Raw genomic sequence first — 22,030 nt, 5'->3', positions numbered from 1 at the left:
ATGGCTATGATGTGGAAAATCTTCTAATACTTTGAGCACTGGTATGTGGTTTAGTAAATGCCTTTCTTGCAAACCAATTTATTATTTTGTCAACCCAAATTGAGTCAGTTTACACTAACATCAATTTAATTTGTATTTGTTTTAGAAACTGCATTAAGATGTGAAAATAAATGTGTTAATTATGTTTTCAACATGATTTATTTCTGTATTCCATTTAGGTTTTGAATTCCTGGTGCAATGGGCATTAACCATCTCCCTGTTCACTCTAATAAATTTTACACAGAGTTCCACCACCTTTTCCTCTAGAAAAAAAAAAAAGCACTGCATATTTGTATTAGAGCTTACCATGGTATTAATGTATACTCGTTAAGAGCAAGTTTTACCAAGAACCTATTAATGAGATAAGAAAACGTAAAAAAAAAAAAAAATAAATTATTAATAGACAAAAGTAATAAATGACTAGTTACAAACCTCAACATGCTAAAAGTGTTAAATGTTTTGATTATATATAATTGAAATGACTCTTTCGTTATTTGCAGAAGCCTATGTATCAGATATAAAAATTACATCAACGTCTTCTTTAATATTGTAAAATATAATATTTTACAGTTATTAGTATCATGTAAAATTCTGTCAATACTTTTACAAAAAGAGGTATACTCATTGTCGAAGTGAAATTTTGTCAATCTCCTAATTTCCCATAATTTTACAAAAATGGCTTTCTTCCCAAGATTTAGAGAATAAAATAAATTCATAATAACTATCAGGCTTTGCTGTGAAAAAAGTAATTATGAATGGGCAATTAATATTAGCAATATTCTTCAATCACAGTTTTTAACTACAAGTGTAACAATATATTCCATTGATAAATCTTTCAAATAATAATCTATCCTACATTATTTAAAATACTAATACAACTTACATAAAAATGCGACTAATATTATTTCATGCAAAATTAGAAATTACTGCACACAGTTACGTTTTTCATCACACGTGTCACTCCAGCCAAGACAAATACAATAAGAATTAATTTGAGATTGAGTGTAATTTCCATTTCTTTCATTTCATGAAAATTTTCATTCTGTAATAGCATTTCACATTTTAGGATGACCCAAGTATATACTAGCTAAAACCACCACTGCTATGAGAATAACAGAAACTGAATATTAGGAACCATCACCCTTTAATATTATAATGCTCAATCACACACATTATGGAACTGATCATATTTACAAATAAATAATATATCACAAACAAACAAAAATTACAACCATAATATCTATACAACTACTGAAATAAATTACAAGCTTGTATCTGTTATATGGAATTAACAGGTTCATGCATAAGTTCGTAGCATTCTTGTTTTCCATGGCAAATGGGTCTTTATACAGTGTAACTGAATGTCTTGTATTTTTTAATTTTTAAGAAATTTGTGTTATGAGCTAAAAAAATTGGAATGTCAAGTAGAGAAAACGAACATTTCCGATATATCCTTTTGAGTTTAATCGAGGATTAAAAACATCAGAGGCCGTCAGACACATGTGCCATTTACAAGGAAGAACGCCATTAGGGATGGCTTTCTTGTTTCAGGGAGGGCCATTTTGACATGAATGATTCTCGAAGTTCAGAAAGACCATCTGACTTTTATGAAGACTGTATGAATGATTATCCACGTCAATTAACTCGGAAATTAGTCAAAGTTAACAAAAATTGGGTGTATGGGTACATTTTGAACAAAAACAGCAAAAATCGATGTTACCATTGGCACTTATTTGCTTGCGAATACTCATTTAGCTAAAGTGACCAGACGTCCCATTTTGAATGGGACAGTACTGTTCTTCAACCTGTTGTTCCGATGTCCCGATAGATTTTGTTGTGACGTCTCTTTGTTCTGTTTTGTTAGAAAATGAAATTTAATTTTAGTCTCTATTTTCGTTAACGTAATATTTTAAATTATTATACATACTGAAATCCGTTTATGGCAAGGTAACTATTTTTATGCACATAATAGCTAAGCTAAGAGTAAAAGGTAAAGGTATCCCTGTAACATGCCATGAAGACACTTGGGGGGCATGGAGGTAGAGCCCCATGCTTTCCATGACCTCGGCACTAGAATGAGGTGGTGTGGTCGGCACCATGCTCTGACCGCCTTTTACCTCCAGGAAAGACCCGGTACTCAATTTTATAGGAGGCTGAGTGAACCTCGGGGCCGTTCTGAAAGTTTGGCAACGAGAAAAAAATCCTGTCACCACCTGGGATCGAACCCCGGACCTTCCAGTCCGTAGCCAGCTGCTCTACCAACTGAGTTACCCGTAAAGAGGGAATATAGGAAGCTGTGACAATATTAGTTACGAGCAACAACCAACATAGCAACATCGCTATCCTGTCTGCATTTGTTTCCCTTGCTTGTAGTCCACTTAGATTCATTCTTTCAGCAACAACAGTTGGAGTGTACTGTGATGCAAGATTAAAGAAGCCAAAACGAAAATGTATGTTCACTACTGCGTTGTAAGAAAGATAAGTGTCTTATGACTTAGAAATTATAGCGAATTTAATGCAATTCAACTCCTAGTAATTATGTACAGATCAACAAATACCTATTTTCTACATAGGTACATGTTCATAAAGAAAACGCTGACTGATTGTGATGTTTGTTGCACCATTTGTAACACAGATTTTTCTTTGTCTCATGGAGGGAAGAGCGACATTGAACAACATCTAAAACCAAACAAACATAAAAATGCAGAAATTGCGGCAACATCATCCAGAAGTATAACTTCATTTTTTGGCTAACTCCAGCAACAGACTGTGAACTGCACTTGGCTGCAATTGAAGGAGCCTGGGCTTATCACGTGGTTGAAGAAAATCATAACATGGATCTTGCTTAACAATATCCTAAAATGGAATGATGTTGAAATATATATATATACGTACAATTAAACATGTAAACATGTATTAACATGTTTGATGTATGTGAATCAAATGTTGATGATAATGCAATTTTCAGTGAATTTGTTTATGTTAAGCAATTTGCTACTGCAGACAAGATCACTCAATGGAATTATGATGGAAAAGAAACCCATCTGAATGGGTATAAATGTTTCAGTATTTCTCTTCTCAAAAATTGCCATTCAGTAACTTTTCTAAGGTTGTACAATTTGGGTTATCACTGCCAAGTACTTATGCACCTGTAGAGAAAGTTTTTGCAAGCATGAACAAAGTATGGACATCAGAAACAACACAATCAAAAGTTGAAATACTGAAAGCAATGTTGCTTAAAAAAGTCAATCTAAAACACAATTGCTTTGATTTTTTCAATTATATGACGCAAAATGAGAAACCTCTGAAGAAAATCCATTCTTCAGACAAATATGTCTTGTAACTATGTAACATGATGTAAAATGTATGTTATTTTTACAGTAAATAGTTGTGTATTCAATATTGCAATAATCTTGCCTTATGTTTATAATAAATACATAAATGGGCTTATAGTCTTTCTATTTGCTTTAACTTATAGTCCAAATAGTAATTCAAAAGAGGTCAGTTCATAAGTGTCTCGTTTTCAGCTTGAGAAAATATGGTCACATTAGTTCAGCTCAACAACATCGATCGTTTTTGTCCCAGATTGTTACTGGTGACGAAAAATAATGTCTTTACATCAACAACAGAAAGAAATGGCTGAGTCCTAATGAAAAAGCAACCCCTTGTGCTGGTGTCCATCCATGCAAGCTAATGTTGTGCATCTGGTGAGACAAAGAAGACGTCATTGACTATGAAATTGCTTCCAAAGAATGTAACCATCACCACTGAACTTTAATGCCAACAACGCAATCACATTGAGGCCACAATTCAAGAAAAACGACAGGGAAGACTGCATCAAGTGATTTTGTAGCATGATACTGCCTATCTACCTACTGTTAACATTTCAAACATGGTTATTCAGGAACTTGGTTGGGAGGTATAGTCGGAGGCACCAATTTTGGCAGATGACCTCGATGACATTTCCAGTAGGCGAGCCAATATTGTTTGTGTAAGCTGCGAGAATGAGATGCGATAACATTCTGAGTCGTTCATATTTTCATAACAGCAGCTCATATCAATTATCCTTATTATGAAACACACCACGGTACAGTCCTACTCAAAGAATACCTTTAATAAATGTAAATGACTTCCGTTCGCAATGATTTTACAATACGTCTCCTACATTCTAAATTAAATTAATTCTTAATTACAAGGAAAAAGCATTGCATTGCACATATATAATCCTACCCTTACCAGATCAATATACAAGATCTGTCCAGTAATAATCTAGGGATCATCTACTGGTGATGCGACAATTCAAGTTAATAAAATTACGATTCTTCTTAAGAATCAAAATATAATTTGGTTAATTGGGTAAAATTGCATGTTGCGGAAGTTAGATTTATATAAGAGTATAATAAATAGGATTGTAATGGATATTACAAGGGCAATAATTTCTTCACATTGTGAATAGAACAGAGAAGAAAGCATTTTAAAATATTCGAAATCCTACAAAATATAGGCTAAATCAATTTTCCCTGCACAAATTGCACCAATTGAAAAATATAATTACCATTCACAATAAATACTACATTTTATGGATTCTAAAAAGTTGTTTATTAATCTAGAGGTATTGGCTGATGACTATATTAAATTCCAGCACAACATTCATTCAGAATATGTAGAAATTACACTTTGGATTTTACTAAATGTATACGCCTACTATCAAAAGGTGTTACATACACCCTTAAATACTGTACTTGTGTTACCTGTGCGATATCCGATGTTTAATTTTTTTTAAATGTAATTCATAGAACTGTAACTGGCATATTGAATTCGCACAAATTGTATTATTCGTAATTTTCGTCTCGAAAACCCCTAAGATATCTAATTTAATTTTTCACCCATTTTGTCCCACTCCACCACTTTAGGGACAAAGTCGGACTAAATAATACCTTATTCGTATTCTGTGATCGCAAGATCCCCAGATATCGACTTTCATCGAGATCGGATGATATGAGATTTCTCACTCCCTTCTGCCTTTTCATCAGTACCTTAGGATATGGTATTTAAAAAATCTAAGAATGTTTAACCAGTATTGTAGAGAGTAACCTTCATTTTAAATGCTACGTCTCTAGTTAAATATAGTTTAGTGAATTTTTAAAATCGTCGACTTCTTTCCCTCTCCTCTCTACTCGGAAGTTAAAAAAAAAAAAAAAAAAAAAAAAAAAAAAAAAAAAAAAAAAAAAAAAAGTTATTTCAAGGGAGTAGCCTACATGAAATTGAATTTTTTTTCTTTCCTTATACATTTTAGAAACAATTCTGAGAGATGAGATGAATAGTCTAACCCAATTTTATGAGTGAATCTTTGTTTTAAATTTAAAGGCTGCACGTCTGCTGGTTAAAAAAAATAAATCGGTATAATTATTTTGATCATTACTGCCTCCCATTTTCCATCCCTTAATGTTCGTATGTTCGTATTTCGTAAAACTCAGTCTTATCTATTGACTAAGGATTAACATATTTCCATATAACTTACATATATATAAAACAGATTATATTTCCATTTCGTACAATATTCTGGTCACGAGACATAATCATATACTTTGTCTTTTTGGGATTTACTACCAAACCTATCGCTTTATTTGCTTCAAGTAAAATTTCCGTGTTTTCCCTAATCGTTTGTGGAGTTTTTCCTAACATATTCACGTTATCTGCATAGACAAGAAGCTGATGTAACCCGTTCAATTCCAAACCCTCTCTGTTATCCTGAACTTCCCTAATGGCATATTCTAAGGCGAAGTTAAAAAGTAAAGGTGATAGTGCATCTCCTTGCTTTAGCCCGCAGTGAATTCGAAAAGCATCAGATAGAAACTGGCCTATACGGACTCTGCTGTAAGTTTCACTGAGACACATTTTAATTAATCGAACAAGTTTCTTGGGAATACCAAAGACACATATAGACTACTGTAATATTTGTTTAGTTTTTGGAGGTGACTGTGCACAGTTCAATAGAATACTCGGGCGTGCATGTTTACTCTTATGTCCTACCCATTCCACTGCGACAGAGATAACAGCCGATCTTGCAGCGGTGAAGACTCGCTCTCCAGTTCACATTAAGAAAATCCATCTGCCAAAATCCCTGGCGCGATCTATAATTCCACATCCACCCTAATGTCTTAATATATTCCATCAGATTTTCGTTTATTCACAATGCTATCAACTTATAGTTTAATTGTATCCATTTTGTGTTACAATGAAGACTACTGAGCATATCTTTACTGCTTATCTAAATATCTCCGATGAATAAAGAAGATGCTCTTCAAAACTGGCTGATGATTTCTTTAGCTCCAAACCACTGCATTTCTTCAGGTATGGAATCGCAAAACTGCCAGAACAATGGGAGACAATCACGAACAATGCAGAAGAAGATAAAGATTAGTTTACGTATTTCGTGTAAAATAAATAATTTCGAATTTAATGAAAAATATTACGAATTTATGCATCAACCTAATATTTTCTACCTATTTAACAATATTTATCCCACTTAACTAAATGTAACTCAGTTAAGTGGGATAAATATTGTTACATTCTGCTAGGCAGATACTCGTCTTAAGCTACCATATATCTTTATTAAACTTAGTCCTAAAATAAACCATTTAGGTTTCATACCATTTTGTAAATACCTGCATCACAACTTCATGAAATGCAAAAAGTATTACATTCCAAATGTAAGATAGGATAATGGTGTATATATGAGAAGCAACTCTTCAAAATACATAATGTCCACCCATGGACAAAATTGAGTTTGATATGAAATCGTGTAGTTTCAACATGGCCTACATGCTCCTGGATTCAGATTTCAACAAAACGCATTTTAACACTTTCTAATAGAGCTTCGAAATGTAGTGGATAGACCGAATAGCATTTTGTCCTCTAGTGTAAATGCATCGAATAGAATTTTGTCCATCTCTCCTTCCTAATGTTTTCCTTCCAACACGAAATAATGTGGGAACCATGTTAGACTAGAATATAAATTCAAACAATGAATGGAATCATACAACAATGTTAGTATTGACTTTAATTAATAATTTTTGTTTTCATTTATATGCATTACCGAGATATTTTTCATTCTCAGTGTAAAGTAAAGTTATTTGGTGGAAGTTTCTGTACTTTTCACTGTCAAAACAAGAGAGTCAATATTCCACAAATAAAAGTAAACGTCTTTACAGTATTTACCATGTAAACTGAGTATCAACAAATTGCTGAAAAAATATATAACAATTCAGTTACATCTGATTTGCAAGTAAAAAAAAAAAAAAAAAACTTTTTTTGCTAAGATCTTCAAAATTCAATCTGGGTTTTAGAACACCAACAGTTGATAAGTGCAGTTTAGTTTCTGCCTTAGGATGCGCCATGAAATTAATATTGCCACAGACATGAGTAAAAAGAATAAGATAATGATTGAACTTGGATCATACAGATTGAAGGTAAAAGCCTTTCACAATTTAATGAGGCTTAATCCTAATAATAGCAAGACATCGACATTTGATTTGCAACAGTTTCAACTATTGCCCAAATTAAACATTGAAGAGGCATATTATGCCAGACAAATAGATCGTTACAGTTTGTGTGTAACAAATATAGAAACCACAGAGCCCATATTTTACTTATGGAATGAAATGCAAGCAGGCAGAGGGGCAGAGGAAGTTTCTTCAGCCATCACCAATTTCTTAAATAAGATAGACATTGGTACTCAATAACTAGTCTAAAATATTTTTGCCGATGGATGCGCTGGCCAGAATAAAAATAAACACAATACATGCCATGGCTTTCTGGCTACTCAAGGAATCCTCACAACATGTGACTGAAGTACATCTTTGTTTCCCAGTTCGAGGACACTCATTTTTACCACCTGATCGTGTCTTTGACAGTGTGGAAAAGAAGCTCCGAAAAATCCCAGAAAACTTACATGAAGGTGGATGAAACGAGTGTGTTAGGAAAAGATTGGGATATATGTAATTACAAAGAACTAAGCAACAACCTGAAACCTATTAATGGAATCAGTGAGGTAAAAGGGATTCAGTTGAAGAAATTAATGGTAGGTAGTAAGACCATGTCCCGTGCCGTGGCGTCGTGGTTTAAGGCATCCTGCCTAGGACTCATGTTACGGAATGCACGCTGGTTCGAGTCCTCATGAGGGAAGAAATTTCCTCATGAAATTTCGGCCAGTGTATGGGACCGGTGCCCACCCAGCATTGTGATGCACTTGGGAAGCTACGATAGGTAGCGAAATCCAGATGCGAAAGCCAGCTATAATGGCTGGGGGGATCATCGTGCTAACCACACGATACCTCCATTCTGGTTGGATGATCGTCCACCTCTGCTTCGACATGTGGATGACTTGGAAAAATTGCCAACACACAGGTTTGGAGAAAACTGGAAGTAAAATGAAGAACTGAAGTTCTTCAAAAATAGCCTCCACCTTCCTTGTATTCACCTAGGTGACAAAGAAGATGTTGCTTGTGACTGTTTAGATGAGGAATCTATTCTTGGGAAAATATTATAAATAATTTTTCTTGCTCACATAACTACCTTTGTCATACAGTATTATTTTATAAGGATTTGATTACAATTAAGTTATAATGCAAATGTGTTTAAATAATACATTCATTATTAAAATCTGTTTCATTTGAGGTATCATTTTAATGTTAATAAATTATTGACAAAATGCATAATGTCCAAAATTGACTAATCAACTAGAATTTTGTCCATTAAGACAAAACGAAGTGCATTTAGTCCATCATAAAAGCTTTTCTAATAAGACACATAATAATTTTTTTCAATTTTCAAAAGTATGTCCTCTTTTAGGATCTCGTCCTTATTCGTGTTTGTGAATTTGAAAAAAATGCAATAAATATTTCTTAAGTAATCAATTTTTCACTTCTCCTGAAAATTTACTTTCCTCGGACACTATGCATTTTGAAGAGTTGCTCCTCATACTATGTGTGTTTAGATGCAGAAACTAAATTAATTTTGTATTTAGAGATAAGAACAGTAAACATTAGGTCTTCTTCATATTTAACTTAATACTTTTTTCCATTTCTTTTGATTTAAAATACAATAACTGTACAATAGCATAATCAACATAAATTTTGAAATACCTCTCTAAAAATAATGGTGGAATGAGACTACCACAAGAATAAGTACTTGATAGGTAGCAGTGTCAGTTGGTGGAGGGAGCTCTTGGATCCTGTACTGCTTTTGTTTCAATTCATATACAATATGAACACTTATATTTCAATTTCTTTCCACAAATAAACGCCACTAACTGCCCACTATTACCAATACAACTACTTTTCTTTTTTAAACATTTTATCTGTAAGAATTTACAGTCGTCTGACCTTTTCCAAAAGAAGAACATTTCATGTCTCCTTTATTTTACTGAACATGTATAAAAACCGTTGCACTAACAAAATATTTTAAATATGATAAAAAAATATATGTGCAATGTGATGAAAACAATTAGACAAAATAATCAATCCGCAATAGCCACAGGGCATCTCATTCCTGCATTTACATTGACTGCTTGGTGCATTGTTAACCAGAAGGCTAAAGCATTGGTTTTCCCTACCAGAGATCTGTTTTCAATTCCAAGCTTAAGTCCCAATAAAATTTCCAGGTAACAAAAATAATATTGGAGCAGGTTTCCTCATGGCACTTCTATTTCTCCTGCCATTATTCTAGAAATGACTGATCTAGTTTTGAAGAATACTTTATAACATATCCCATAACACTTCTCTTTACTTAATTATCAGACATCGGATTCTAGGGCAAATGCCTATTTTGTTTCTTTAGGAGAAAAGTAAAAATAATTATTAATATTTGTGTTTCATGGAAATTGAAAGGTATTCAAAGAGTTTTATAGTGCCCTAAAATGCCCTAAAACGGTTATTAGAGCCTAATTTGTTAATATTCGCCTAAAAATGCCTAACTCACTGTAAAGTTTCGCATTTTACTCTTACTTTTTATAATTTATACATGCATTCACTGCGAAATTTAAGGCATTTAAAAAGTGGAAAGTTTGCTTCACACCGGCCATGAAACCATTGATAAAGGAAACAAAATGTTTTGAATCTCACGACACTCGCAATAGATTTCACCGAATTTAACATGTTTGGAGGCATAAATGCCGACAAAGAACCAACCTTAGTTTTGAAGCAGGCAACAATCACAACATGTGCTGCTACCGATTCAGAGATATACTATACTATAAAAATGACTGTTTTCGGTCTGAAACCGATTAGCTGTACTGCCCTTCAGAGTGTCATAAAATCACAATTTTTGGAGAAAGAGTGTTTTTGAAATATTTATGAAAAGTCGTAAAACTGCGAATTAGTAGGATAAACCGTTACAAAATATTTAAAAGAATGGCCCTCCTAGTGTTAACACTACCAGGAAATGCAACAATAAGTGGAACTTTGTATTTTTGTCCAATTGAATCTCAATAACAACGGTTCATTTGAATGCTCGTTAACAGTTGCTCTTTCCCTCACCTTATTTGTGTTGAGAAGTTTTGAGCGGTAGGACGTTTTCCTGTGAAGTTTAACGCGATAATGCCGAAAAATATAAGTGCAAAATCTACATTGATCCGGCAATGGCTAACAGAATATTCAGAATTCACTTATGATGGAAAAATAATATTCTGCAAGATTTGTAGCAAACAGGTATGTAACAATAGTTGAAATATATAAATTCTATTAATTTTAATGAGTAGGCCTATAATATTTATACATTGACTGAGCTATCCTGAGGTATAATTCTTTTTAAGACCACTACACTTTAACCTTTTAAATTCCGATAGTTAAAGTATTTGCAGGTCATTAAAATTTTGATTGTTCGAACCCACTAACTTTGTGATAGAAATACGGCAATACAACAATTAGGATTTTATTTTAATTCAGTTTAGTTTACATTTTTAGATTTCGCAAGAAAAGAAGTGCCACCTAAAGCAGCATGTGCAAGGAGGGGCTCATAAGGCTAAAGCTCAGCAGAAAAATCAACTGCAACAAACTTTACTAACACAGCCTACTTCATCCAATCTCAGCAGCAATTTCTATGCTGATTTAACCAGAGCGTTTGTTGCTGCTAACATTCCCTGGAATGCAATTGAAAATCCGGTTTTAAGACAGTTTTGACAAAAATACTGCAAACAAAATATCCCATCTGAGTCGACCCTAAGAAAAAATTACTTAGACAGAATATACAATGAAACTTTAGCTTCCATTTGGGAGGATATAGGTGATTCTTAAATATGGGTCTCTGTGGATGAAACCTCAGATCCTATGAATAGGTATATAGCAAATATGGTAGTAGGAAAACTTAGTCCTGATGGACCTTCGATTCCACACCTCGTATGTGTTAAGGAACTTTCGAAAGTAAATAGCCAAGCCATTGCTTATTTCGTAAATAAAGGCCTACAGTCTTTATACTCAGGTAATATAGACGATTCTAAAGTTCTGTTGTTTTGTACTGATGCTGCCTCATACATGGTTGCTGCAGCTCCACTTCTTAAAACATTTTATCCTAACCTCACGCATGTAACCTGTCTAGCACATGGCCTTCACAGGGTTTCTGAAAAAATCCGGAATGAATTTTCTCTTGTCAATTCGTTTATTTCTAACACAAAAAAATGTTTTTGTAAAGCCCCATCCAGGATTTCAATATTCAGAGAGAACTTTCCAGATATCCCACTCCCACCTCAGCCGGTTGTTACACGATGGGGAACCTGGATTCAGTCAGTGGCGTATTATTCTAAGTATTTTAAAGAAGTGGTCACAGTTATTGATAAATTACCTGAAACTGATAGTGCAGCGTGTGTGAAAACAGTGAAAGATTGTCTGAATGACTCACGAGTGAAAAACGATATTGCCTACATAACATCAAACTTTTCTTTCATACCTGCAAGCATTGAACAATTAGAACGTGAAAAACAATCTCTTTGTAGCCAAATAGCAATAGTAAAGGAAGCTCAAGTGAACATAAATTCTGCTTTGGGCGAAACTGGGAAAAAAGTTAAAAATAAGTGGGACAACGTATTAAATAAGAATGTAGGATTTTCATTGTTGGAAAAAGTATCAAGAGTGATATCGGGGGAAAGTGTAAATGTTCCAGTAAGTATTGATGTTTCTATTGTACCTAATTTAAAATTTGCGCCTCTCACATCAGTTTCGGTTGAAAGAAGTTTTTCTGCTTTCAAAATGATTCTCAATGACAAAAGGCAAAGGTTAACTGTGGAGAATTTAGAAAAAATTCTGGTGGTGTACTGTGCAGATAATTATAATAAAGTCTGAGCATGGAACTGAATTTCAATAACTTAAAATGAGTCATCTTGATATCAATAATCATAATTTCATTAGTTTCAATATATTAAATTTGTGCAGCTCTGTTTATAAATATAATATAGTATTCTTTTTTAATGTTTAAACATACTTTTTTGTGCGTATTTTAGTGTATAACTAAAAATTTCAGTGAAAGAAATAAGTATGATACCTTGATGTGCCTAAAATGCCTATTTTCATTAAAATAGAGCCTAATTTGACAAATTTTGAGCTTATTTTAGGCGCCTAAAACTGCAATTTTTAGTGCCTAAAAATCCGATGTCTATTAATTATACACAAGACTGCCAGTTTAGTACCTCTACTCAAAGGATTTCAATTTCAAATTTGTCTATTGAAAATATTATTTTGTTCAAATTTTTCTTTTGTTTAAAAACAAATATTATTATTGTACACAGCAATTAAATGAACCATCACCAACATATTTCTAATAATGGATGATGGATCTTCCAAACCATTAATGACAAGTAATGGGGGAGGGGAGAGGAAGTTTACCTTCTCCTACTTTCTGATTGGAAAAAAAAAGTACGATATTGATTTCATCATGAAAACAAATTTTGAGACTGGATCGTCTACAATAACTGAAGACTGAATGACCAAAATTTTCTCATGGCAGTAAAAAGAAAAACCTTTACCAAACTGTTAATTAGCTGACAGTGAAAATTTATTAATGTTAGGGATATTTAATGAGTAGTCTAAACATATCCATGACAGTTTCAGTATTATTACTACGTCATACATTAAGCAATGTGGCCTATTACTGTTATATTCCATCTTTTTAATTGTTATTCTAGATTTCTTCTAGTTTCAAATTGATATTTTAGAATTTATTTCGGAATTTTCTCTGGTTTCAGACTTTCAATATCCCCTTTTAAATTCGTCCATTAATTTTATATAAATTATTAAATCTGTTCTACTTTCAGTTTATATCATTAATTTCATTTCTGCCTTCTTATTTTCAGGTCCCACTTCTATAGTCCTACTAATACCTCTGTTCCCATTCGAAACTTCAATGTTGAACAATGCTAACTCCAAAAATCGACTTTATGAGTTAAGATAGTTTCTTATAGAAGATAGCACAACAATATGTTCAATAAATTTTAAGTTTTTTCCTCTAGTGTTAAACATTATCTAATAATAATAATAATAATAATAATAATAATAATAATAATAATAATAATAATAATAATAATAATAATAATAATTCGTGGTGCTACAGCCCTTGAAGGTCCCAGACTGACCAGCTGACTGCTGGCTTCATGTTCACATGCCGAAGCAGAGGTGAACGATCATCCAACCAGAATGAAGGTATCATGTGGTTAGCACGATAATCCCTCCAGCCATTATAGCTAAACATTATCTAACCTTACGATACTTTGACACTAATAAGTAAGTTACTCATTAATTAAATGTGATGCGAAAAGGAGAAAGAGACCTTTTGTCGCTCAAGTAAATTTTATAGAACTGAAAAACGAAGTTCAGGTTATAAATTACTGAATAGTTCGAGGGCCGGATTTAGGTATAGTGCCACCCCTAGGTAGTGCTAAAATTTGCCTTCCCTCTCCACACGCCCCCCCCCCACCCCCAACTCCCACAAACAGTTTATGAGCAGCTATTATATAGGTCATGTTTAGTTTAAATTAGTTTTAAATGAAATGTAACAATTTGGAAAACAATAAAGAACTAAAATAAAAATATATGCATCTTACTTGTGAATAAATTATAAAGATTTCCTTTGCACTTTCTTCACAGAGAAAGAATTGATGATATCATCAAAGTCGATCTGATGAAGCACATCAGACTCAATGCAAAGAAACATATATTCAAACTTACTCTTTTTTTGTTGTTAACTCTATAGCATCTATTACTGCTTTATGGTTGTGCTAACTGATGGAGTTACTTGTCAACAATGTGATGCTGAAACTTGTGTTCAGGTTACTGCCAGCAACAGTCCTGATATACAGTATTATATTTTTGAAGATTGGCTAATTAATATTAACTCAGCACACTCATATTCATACAAATTTCCAGACTCTAGACACCCAGGCAATTTTTATTCAAGAAAAATTCACTGAGAGCCAAGCCTGGGACCTCCAGATCCGGAAGCCAGCATGCTGACCAACACACCAAGGAGGCAATCAAACTTATTCATTGTTGAAACAAAATTAATTTGAGAAAGGAGGCTGTGGTTTATTTTTAAGCATTGGTTTTGTTAGTGGTATAATTATTACGAGCATTTCTTACTTCGATAGGAAGTATAAAGTGAATTGAAAAATAAATTCCAACTCTTTGCAGAATAAATCTTTCATATCGAATTACATAATGCACATGCTTAAAAGTGATTCAATAGTATGGTTGACGATCTTGATTATATTGCAAATGTAACAGTAATGTGGTTACTATTCATAGCGATAAATAATAAACACACATCCAATTTGATTTTCAGCAATTCATTCTTGTTTACACAAGCAGTTAAATTTAAGCAGTTTTATAGTAAGTAAGTAATGTGATACCAGTATTACAATATAATAATACAGCTGTATACTTTCCTTTTACTCTCGCCGTGACAATGCAATAACAAACCAATATACTTCCACAAGATATTCAAGAACGAACTTAAAAAAATATATACAGTATATGCCGCCCTCTGGAAATTGTCACCCTAGGCAACTGCGTAGGTTGCTTAGACCTAAATCCGGCATCGAGTTCATCCCTATGTCATTGCTGGAAGAAACCTCATATCATTATGGACATTTTACATTAAAGTGACAAGAAGTCCCATTTCCCAAGCATTTGAAAAACAATACTTCTCTCTTATCTAGTGTTGAAACAGACAAATAAATGTAATTCTACTATAAGCAGAATGTTATCTTTGGTATGAAAAAAAAAAATGTTAGCAACAAGAGGTCCTTTATAATTTGATGGAATTCAATTCAAATAACAATGACAATAGGTCCCTTTTACAATAATACAGTAAAACCTCTGTTAATCGAACGTCTACAATAAAAAACTGGCTTAACCGAAATGTGTAAGCCATGTAACTGGATTTTATAAGGAAATTAAGAAGTTATACCGTATACTGTATTTATGAAATACGAAAGTTAGCCTACATATGTAGTATGTTACACTCATATTATATTTATTTTTAATTTCAACAATTTATGGGGAAAATATAAGGGCAAAGTAGAAGTGGTACTGAAGACAAATTGTCAGAAGCAAGTCAGAAAAAAGCGTGAATCCTATCATTTACAGATCTGGCTAAACCCATCTCTAACAATAGCCAGGCAAGACACTGGTGCCAGAAAAAGATGCAAACAAAAACTCAAAAGAAAATTTCGGTTGTTTTCTTAAAAGAAAGAGTGAAGAATCAATATTTAGATTTGGTAATACTGTACGTACTGTATGCATTGTATCAATTTTTTTAGAATATATGAGATGATTTCATGTACACAACTTATGAGTCAGTTTCTAACCCTTTAATCTAAAAAAAAAAAGGATATACCGTTATTATCCGAAATTTTACTTATCCAAAATGGGGCCAGCCCACTTTATTTCGGTTAACAGAGCTTTTACTATATTATCACTCTATAACTATTTACTTCCAACAATTTATTAACAATTATAATAAAAATGATGCTATATTATTATAAAGCTTTTGAAGATTATTCTACTAATTGCGGAAGTAGAGAGTTGTCAACTGAACAGTCTAAGAATGAAACAGAGTCAGATATAGATTATGAAGGCGCAGGCGACCTTTCAGGTGTTACTTCATTGGAGAATTATTTTAATTTTAGGCTATGTTGCATGGAGAGTATGCACGAAAAAAAATGTTGTCTTTCTTTCCAGTAGGCCATACACAGTTCTCATGTGATTGGGCATTTGGCTAACTCAAAGGTTAATTCGGCTGGGTCAACAGGAAATGAGAAAGGTGAAGATGTAGTGACCACATGCGACACTGGCAAAAGTTTTTCACAAAAAAAAAAAAAAGACATGACATTTCCGAAGATAACAAAATACTGCCATTTTGATTTTTATCAAAAATGAAAGTGGAAAGTCATAGAATATTTCACAGTGAAAATGATTCTACCATTTGGTCTTACCCCCCCTCCAAAAAAAAAAGGTACCCTTTTGACATTAGACCATGCTGTAAAGAAGAAACTAAAGATTTACTCTGTCCAGATTGTGCTGCAGGATCAGAAACATGGCTCTGTTGGGAATCAACCAGAACCTATGTCTGTTGTGTCTATTAGAGAAAGGCAAAGGCAAATTTGAAGCCAGCTATAATGGCTGATTTTCCACACTAAATGTAATCAAAATTAAGTTTTTGTGTTTTTTTATTATCTCATCAAGCAATAATTATAACAGAAGTTAAATTATTTTGGTTAAACTTTGTTTCTTTCTCAAAACCTGGCCTTCTTTCCACGATTAAATTCAGAATCCCATACTATCTCTGTTAAATGTTGAAGTAATAGGATAATTTTTGCATTAAAAATATTTTTATCTTCTATATAAGTGCGAAAGTAAATTTTGAATTTTTGCAATTATCCTGTTTCCATATCACAAATAACTTTACGTGTAGACAACACTAAACAAATTTTATTTATTGCAGTTAAATTTGATATTCTGAACATTTTAAAAAGAAAATAATATTGGTAGATTGTGAAACAAGCATTGTTGCATCTGGTTTGTTTTATTTTTATTGTTGTATCACTATAAGAATTAATTTGTTTAGTTGCATACTTGTAAGAGGGTAGTTAAAAAAAAGTAAATATTTGAGGGCTTGAAATCTGGTGTTTCTCCCATGCTTGTACTGAGTTCCAAGTTCCGACAGATGGTAGAGCTGTAATGAACTGTTAAAATGGCATCTGTTGCAGACTCCCATTACAAGCAATGAGCAGTACTTGTATTTTTGGTTCTCGAAAATGAAAGTGTGGTGAACATTCATAAACGTTTGTGTGCAGTATATGGTAGTCATGCAGTTGATAGGAGCACTGTTGGGTGAGCTCAGAGAGTTCGGGCATCAGGGAGTGCAGAAACCAAGCTCCGAGATCTGCTGTGTGCTGGATGCCCTGCCATAGCCAACAATCTAAACACGATGAATTGCGTGGATGTCATTATTCATGTGGATCAGTGCCATCACAACACGACAAATAGCCTTACAGTTATCGGTAAGCATTGAAAGTGTCTGTCCAATAACTGAGGCTCTTGGATATTCAAAAGCCTGTCAAAATGGGTTTCGCGAAGTCTCATAGTAGATCAAGCTGCGGAGAATGGCCATTTCTTCTGAATAAGGCTTTCAATTTAGAGAATTGGCAGATCTAAATTCAGAAGCTAGGATCACCAGGTTAGTATTCAACATCATACAGAAAAGTCATCAGATTCATTTAGCGAGAAAGTGGAAAGCATGTCAACTAGAAGATGATTAAAAACCAAAAAAGAACATCTGATTGGGGGGAGGGGGGTTACATTTTTATGAGTAAAGCTGTACGATACTGCCCTAAAAGGAAGGCAAAATCTGCATTTTTTAAATGCATACTGGCAGTATACAATTTGATAGTGTATAATGTAACGACAAAATTCGCAGAAAACTTCATGTGACATGAAGGCATGGCAGAAAGAGCAGCAGAGGTAGCAGCCACATGCCTTTATGCACTTTTGGAAAAACAGTAAAATGGAAAAAAATGTTTAGATATCAGACACATGCAGAGGACAAAACCAGAATGTTATAATTTCATGTACATATGTTGCTCTATATAGTACATGTATTAATATTTCAAAAACTGATCACGCATTATTTCTTTAATTAGGACATTCACAAATGAAATGTTATTAAGTTCATGCCTACACTGACTCAAGCAGCTTGAACATATATCAGGGTGTCTACAAACCTCGAAAACCTGGAATATGCCTGAAATTTACTTCTTGGCCTGGGAAATTTAGAAAAGTCTGGAATAAACTTCAATTATTTGAACTTCTTCCATGATTTAATTTTCTTTTGTCCCAGTGATGAAAATCCGACAAGGTTATAGAACTGGTAAACTGAAGGACACAGATCGAGATACCTTAGCAATTAATCTGAATGATGCTGAACCTGAAGCAGGTGCCTTGGAAGAAAACTGAAAAAGTTAATAAAGTTGTTGGATTCTGGAAGCTAGAAAAACTGTGGATACATGGTGGTCTTCCCATCTCTTCGTATTCTGACCTTGTTATGCAAATTGTATTGTTGGAATTAAATGCAGTAAAAGAAGAATATCACTTAAATAGAGTAAAATCAATCGATCGATCAATCAATCAATCAATCAATCAATCAATCAATCAATCAATCAATCAATCAATCAATCAATCAATCAATCTTCTTAATGTATCCAGCTGTTTGCTGACAACACAAAGTCCACTATAGTCCACTGTAGTCTATTCAGTTTTTGTTTTTCTTGAGAAATGAGGGATATTTTAAAATAGAGCAAAATGATATATAACATTTTAAAGAATTGCAGCAGTCATTGATTGAAAGAAGAAAGTTAAGAAAGGAAATATTGTAAAGTGGCTTGACATAATTTGGTTTCAGTACTGATCTGAAGACAAGGCGCATATTGGCTACATTTCAAATATGATTCTTCTAAAGAAGATTTTTTAAAATCCAAAGTGCAAAGGAGAATGTCTCGGAGATTTCCTTCCAGTAACATTGATCTGAAGCACAAGTATAATGGATTCATCAAAATCCAAGAGGAAAGGCTGAAAAATTTGCTGGATTTATGTAAAAAGAACATAATTCCTGGTCAGTCTCACTTCTTGCATAATGGAGTAGCAGATAGGACAGAAGAGTAAAATGTACAAGATGGCACTGAAGTGTAAAGTTTGCATACTTTCACTTTCACAGTACTGCTATTGACATTTTAAGATTTCACACAACATCTTTATTTTGTTTTTACAATATTTCTGCATCTGTATCGGTTATTTCATTTAGGTTGTCTCTACAAATTTCGAACAATTTTTTTTTTTTTATCCAATGCCACCAGGTTGTCTTTTCGACATTTCTGGTCTTCTCTCCTGGCAGTGGCTTAGTTGTAACCCACTTCTGAGGTTGGGGCACCTGGAAGGTGGAGTTACATTACCCCGATGATGTGATAGGATGATTATGATAATGTGGTGCCAGGAGAGGTCTTAAATCTAAACTTAACCTAAATTCCAGACCATGGACGAACACAGGAATAATCCCCTTTAAGGAAAAATTCCTGTGCTCTAACCGGGAATCGAACCCGGGACCTCATGAACTATAGCCAGAAGCTCTGACCACTAGACCATGAGGCTGGTCAAATTTAATAATGCTTTCTTTTTAGGGACAAAAATAAATCCCCCTTTTCTTTCTATATTCTTTTTCCATCATGTTTATTTTCACAATTACATTCCTATCAAGAACGAAGTTCTGATTTTCAACAAATGTGTAGGATATGCAGACCCTTAGTACAACTGATTATGTAATTGTAGGTGTAGTAGTAGTGGTGGTGGCAGCAGCAGCAGCAGCAGTAGCAGCAGCAGTAGCAGCAGCAGCAGCAGCAGCAATAGTAGGTATCAATTACTAGATTATTTAGTATTGATGGAATTATTGGTGACATGATATGTGGTGAGACAAGTCCAAGAATTCGCGATGATATTACCCAAGATTCGCCTTACAGTGGGGGTAAGCCTAAAAAAAACATACAGGCAATCAGCCCAAGCGGGAATCGAACCTGTGTCCCAGTGTGCCCTGGATAAACAGGCAAACTTGCTTACTGCTTGAGCTATACCAGTAGCTAGAATTAGTAGTAGTAGCAGTAGTACTGGTAGTAATAGTAGCTGTGGTGGTAGCAGCAGCAGCAGCAGCAGCATTAGCAGCAGTAGTAGTAGTAGTAGTAGTAGTAGTAGTAGTAGTAGTAGTAGTAGTAGTAGTAGTAGTAGTAGTAGTAGTAGTACAGTATAGCAGTAATGGTAGTAGCATAAGTAGCAACAGCATTAGCATTTTATTTAATAACACTTTCAACTGCAGAAGTTATTCAGCATCAAAATTCAATGTAGGCAAGAAATGGCAACAAATTTTGTTTGGGACTCTCTATCATGGACAGGGGTCTTTAATGTATTGTATCAATCTACAACGAAGATCCACAATTTTACTTGCCTGCTGGAGTCAGACATGCTAATGAATTTATCACCATTTAAAATCCTTCACTACTGACTGGGTTTGAACTCACAAACCTTGGATCCAATGACCAGCATGGTAACCCTAAGACTATTGGGGACAACTCTCAATCTCCATCTTTGGTTTTATAAAAGGTGCATGGCCTTCGTAAGTATTCTATACATGAATCAAAAGATCGTCATTTTATTTGTTCATTAATGTTGATGTGCGGTTATTTTAATGACACGTTAGAAATCTGACAGTTGTTAATATGATGTTTGAGAAGCCAACTCTCATGAACATTTGGTCAAATTGGACAAAAGACTTGATACAGCTACCTATCGAAGTGGGACTTAGAACAATAAATAATACTTCATGAACAATACCTTAGATTTATAAACAGAGTTATGATCGTTAATCCTGCAAACTTTCAACAATGGTCCTGTTATGAACAACTTTTTAAACACCTGTTATATCATATGGGATAAAAGCATAAACAATTTTATAATAATTTCTCGCGGTATTTTTTCAGGAAGAAAAGGACTGGTGCTAATTACACCTGAATACATCTAAAATAAACTTTTCTCCCTTTTTTCAATAGCTGAACATAGGGTATTGAAGCAAGCCTCAAAGACTTCCAGAGAGCAAAAAATAAACAATCACATTTTATGTCCTATTTAAACAAATGACTATTAAAATTCATCCATCCCAAACGAGACTTCTCTTCATGTTGCACATTTTTATACACACACAATACAGCCAAGCTTCTGAATAGAAATTCTACTAGTGTTTTATAATCAGTAAGTGTATTTTAACTTTCGAGGTGTCATGAAAGCTTGTAAAGTCTCATCTGTAATTTTGGCTCGTCGTTCTTGATGTGAAGCAATTAAGGGCTGCAGAACATCTATTAACTTCTTTTTTAGTTCTCCAGTAAGTAGTTCTCCACTAGTGTAATTCTGAAAAACGAAAGCATTATTACATAAACTACATTAACATATTTCCTCGTTCTTCATACTAAGATACATACAGTGCTTCCATTTCCTTCACGAAACTCTGTATGGTAAAGTCCATACATGATTCCCAGTACTCGAGTGATCAGCTACATTAGGCCCGTTACACACTTGAAGAGATCTCACTAGCGAGAAATGTGTTGCAAGAAAAGTCAGTGACTGATAACATGGATTCAAATAGACGTCCACACACTGGAAGAGTTTCTCGTTCGAGGCAAAAACCTTGAGTGAGGTTCTCGCTGAAATCGGTAGCTCAGCAAATTTTCTTGACACATTTATCAAAGATGTTTGATATTTATATTCTTTATGACGATTGAATGTAGAAAAAGATGAAGTAATATCACAGGTGGCGATGAATTGTATTGGTTTAAACATTTTATTGACAATGATGAAAGATGGCTGATAATTGCAGTCAGAAACTTATCGAACTTGTACGATGTCACCCGTAG

The 22,030-nt window shown here is 33.8% G+C and overlaps 1 protein-coding gene across 2 annotated transcripts in view; it reads right to left on the bottom strand.

Moving 5' to 3' along the window:
• Nucleotides 1–22,030, bottom strand: part of TrpRS (Tryptophanyl-tRNA synthetase) — an 86,788-nt gene that overhangs the window by 12,812 nt on the left and 51,946 nt on the right. The window contains exon 7 of one of the 2 annotated variants that reach the window (XM_069826847.1): nucleotides 1,165–21,527. The exons of the other annotated variant lie outside the window; for it this stretch is intronic. Within the exon in view, the coding sequence (XP_069682948.1) occupies nucleotides 21,369–21,527 (159 nt within the window). The 3' untranslated portion in view covers nucleotides 1,165–21,368. Of the gene's footprint in view, nucleotides 1–1,164; nucleotides 21,528–22,030 lie in introns of those variants that run through there. 2 annotated transcript variants of the gene reach the window in all.

Source organism: Periplaneta americana, chromosome 1 (genome assembly GCF_040183065.1).
Source record: "Periplaneta americana isolate PAMFEO1 chromosome 1, P.americana_PAMFEO1_priV1, whole genome shotgun sequence".
NCBI lineage: Eukaryota > Metazoa > Arthropoda > Insecta > Blattodea > Blattidae > Periplaneta > Periplaneta americana.
This window is presented reverse-complemented; position numbering and strand designations above follow the sequence as displayed.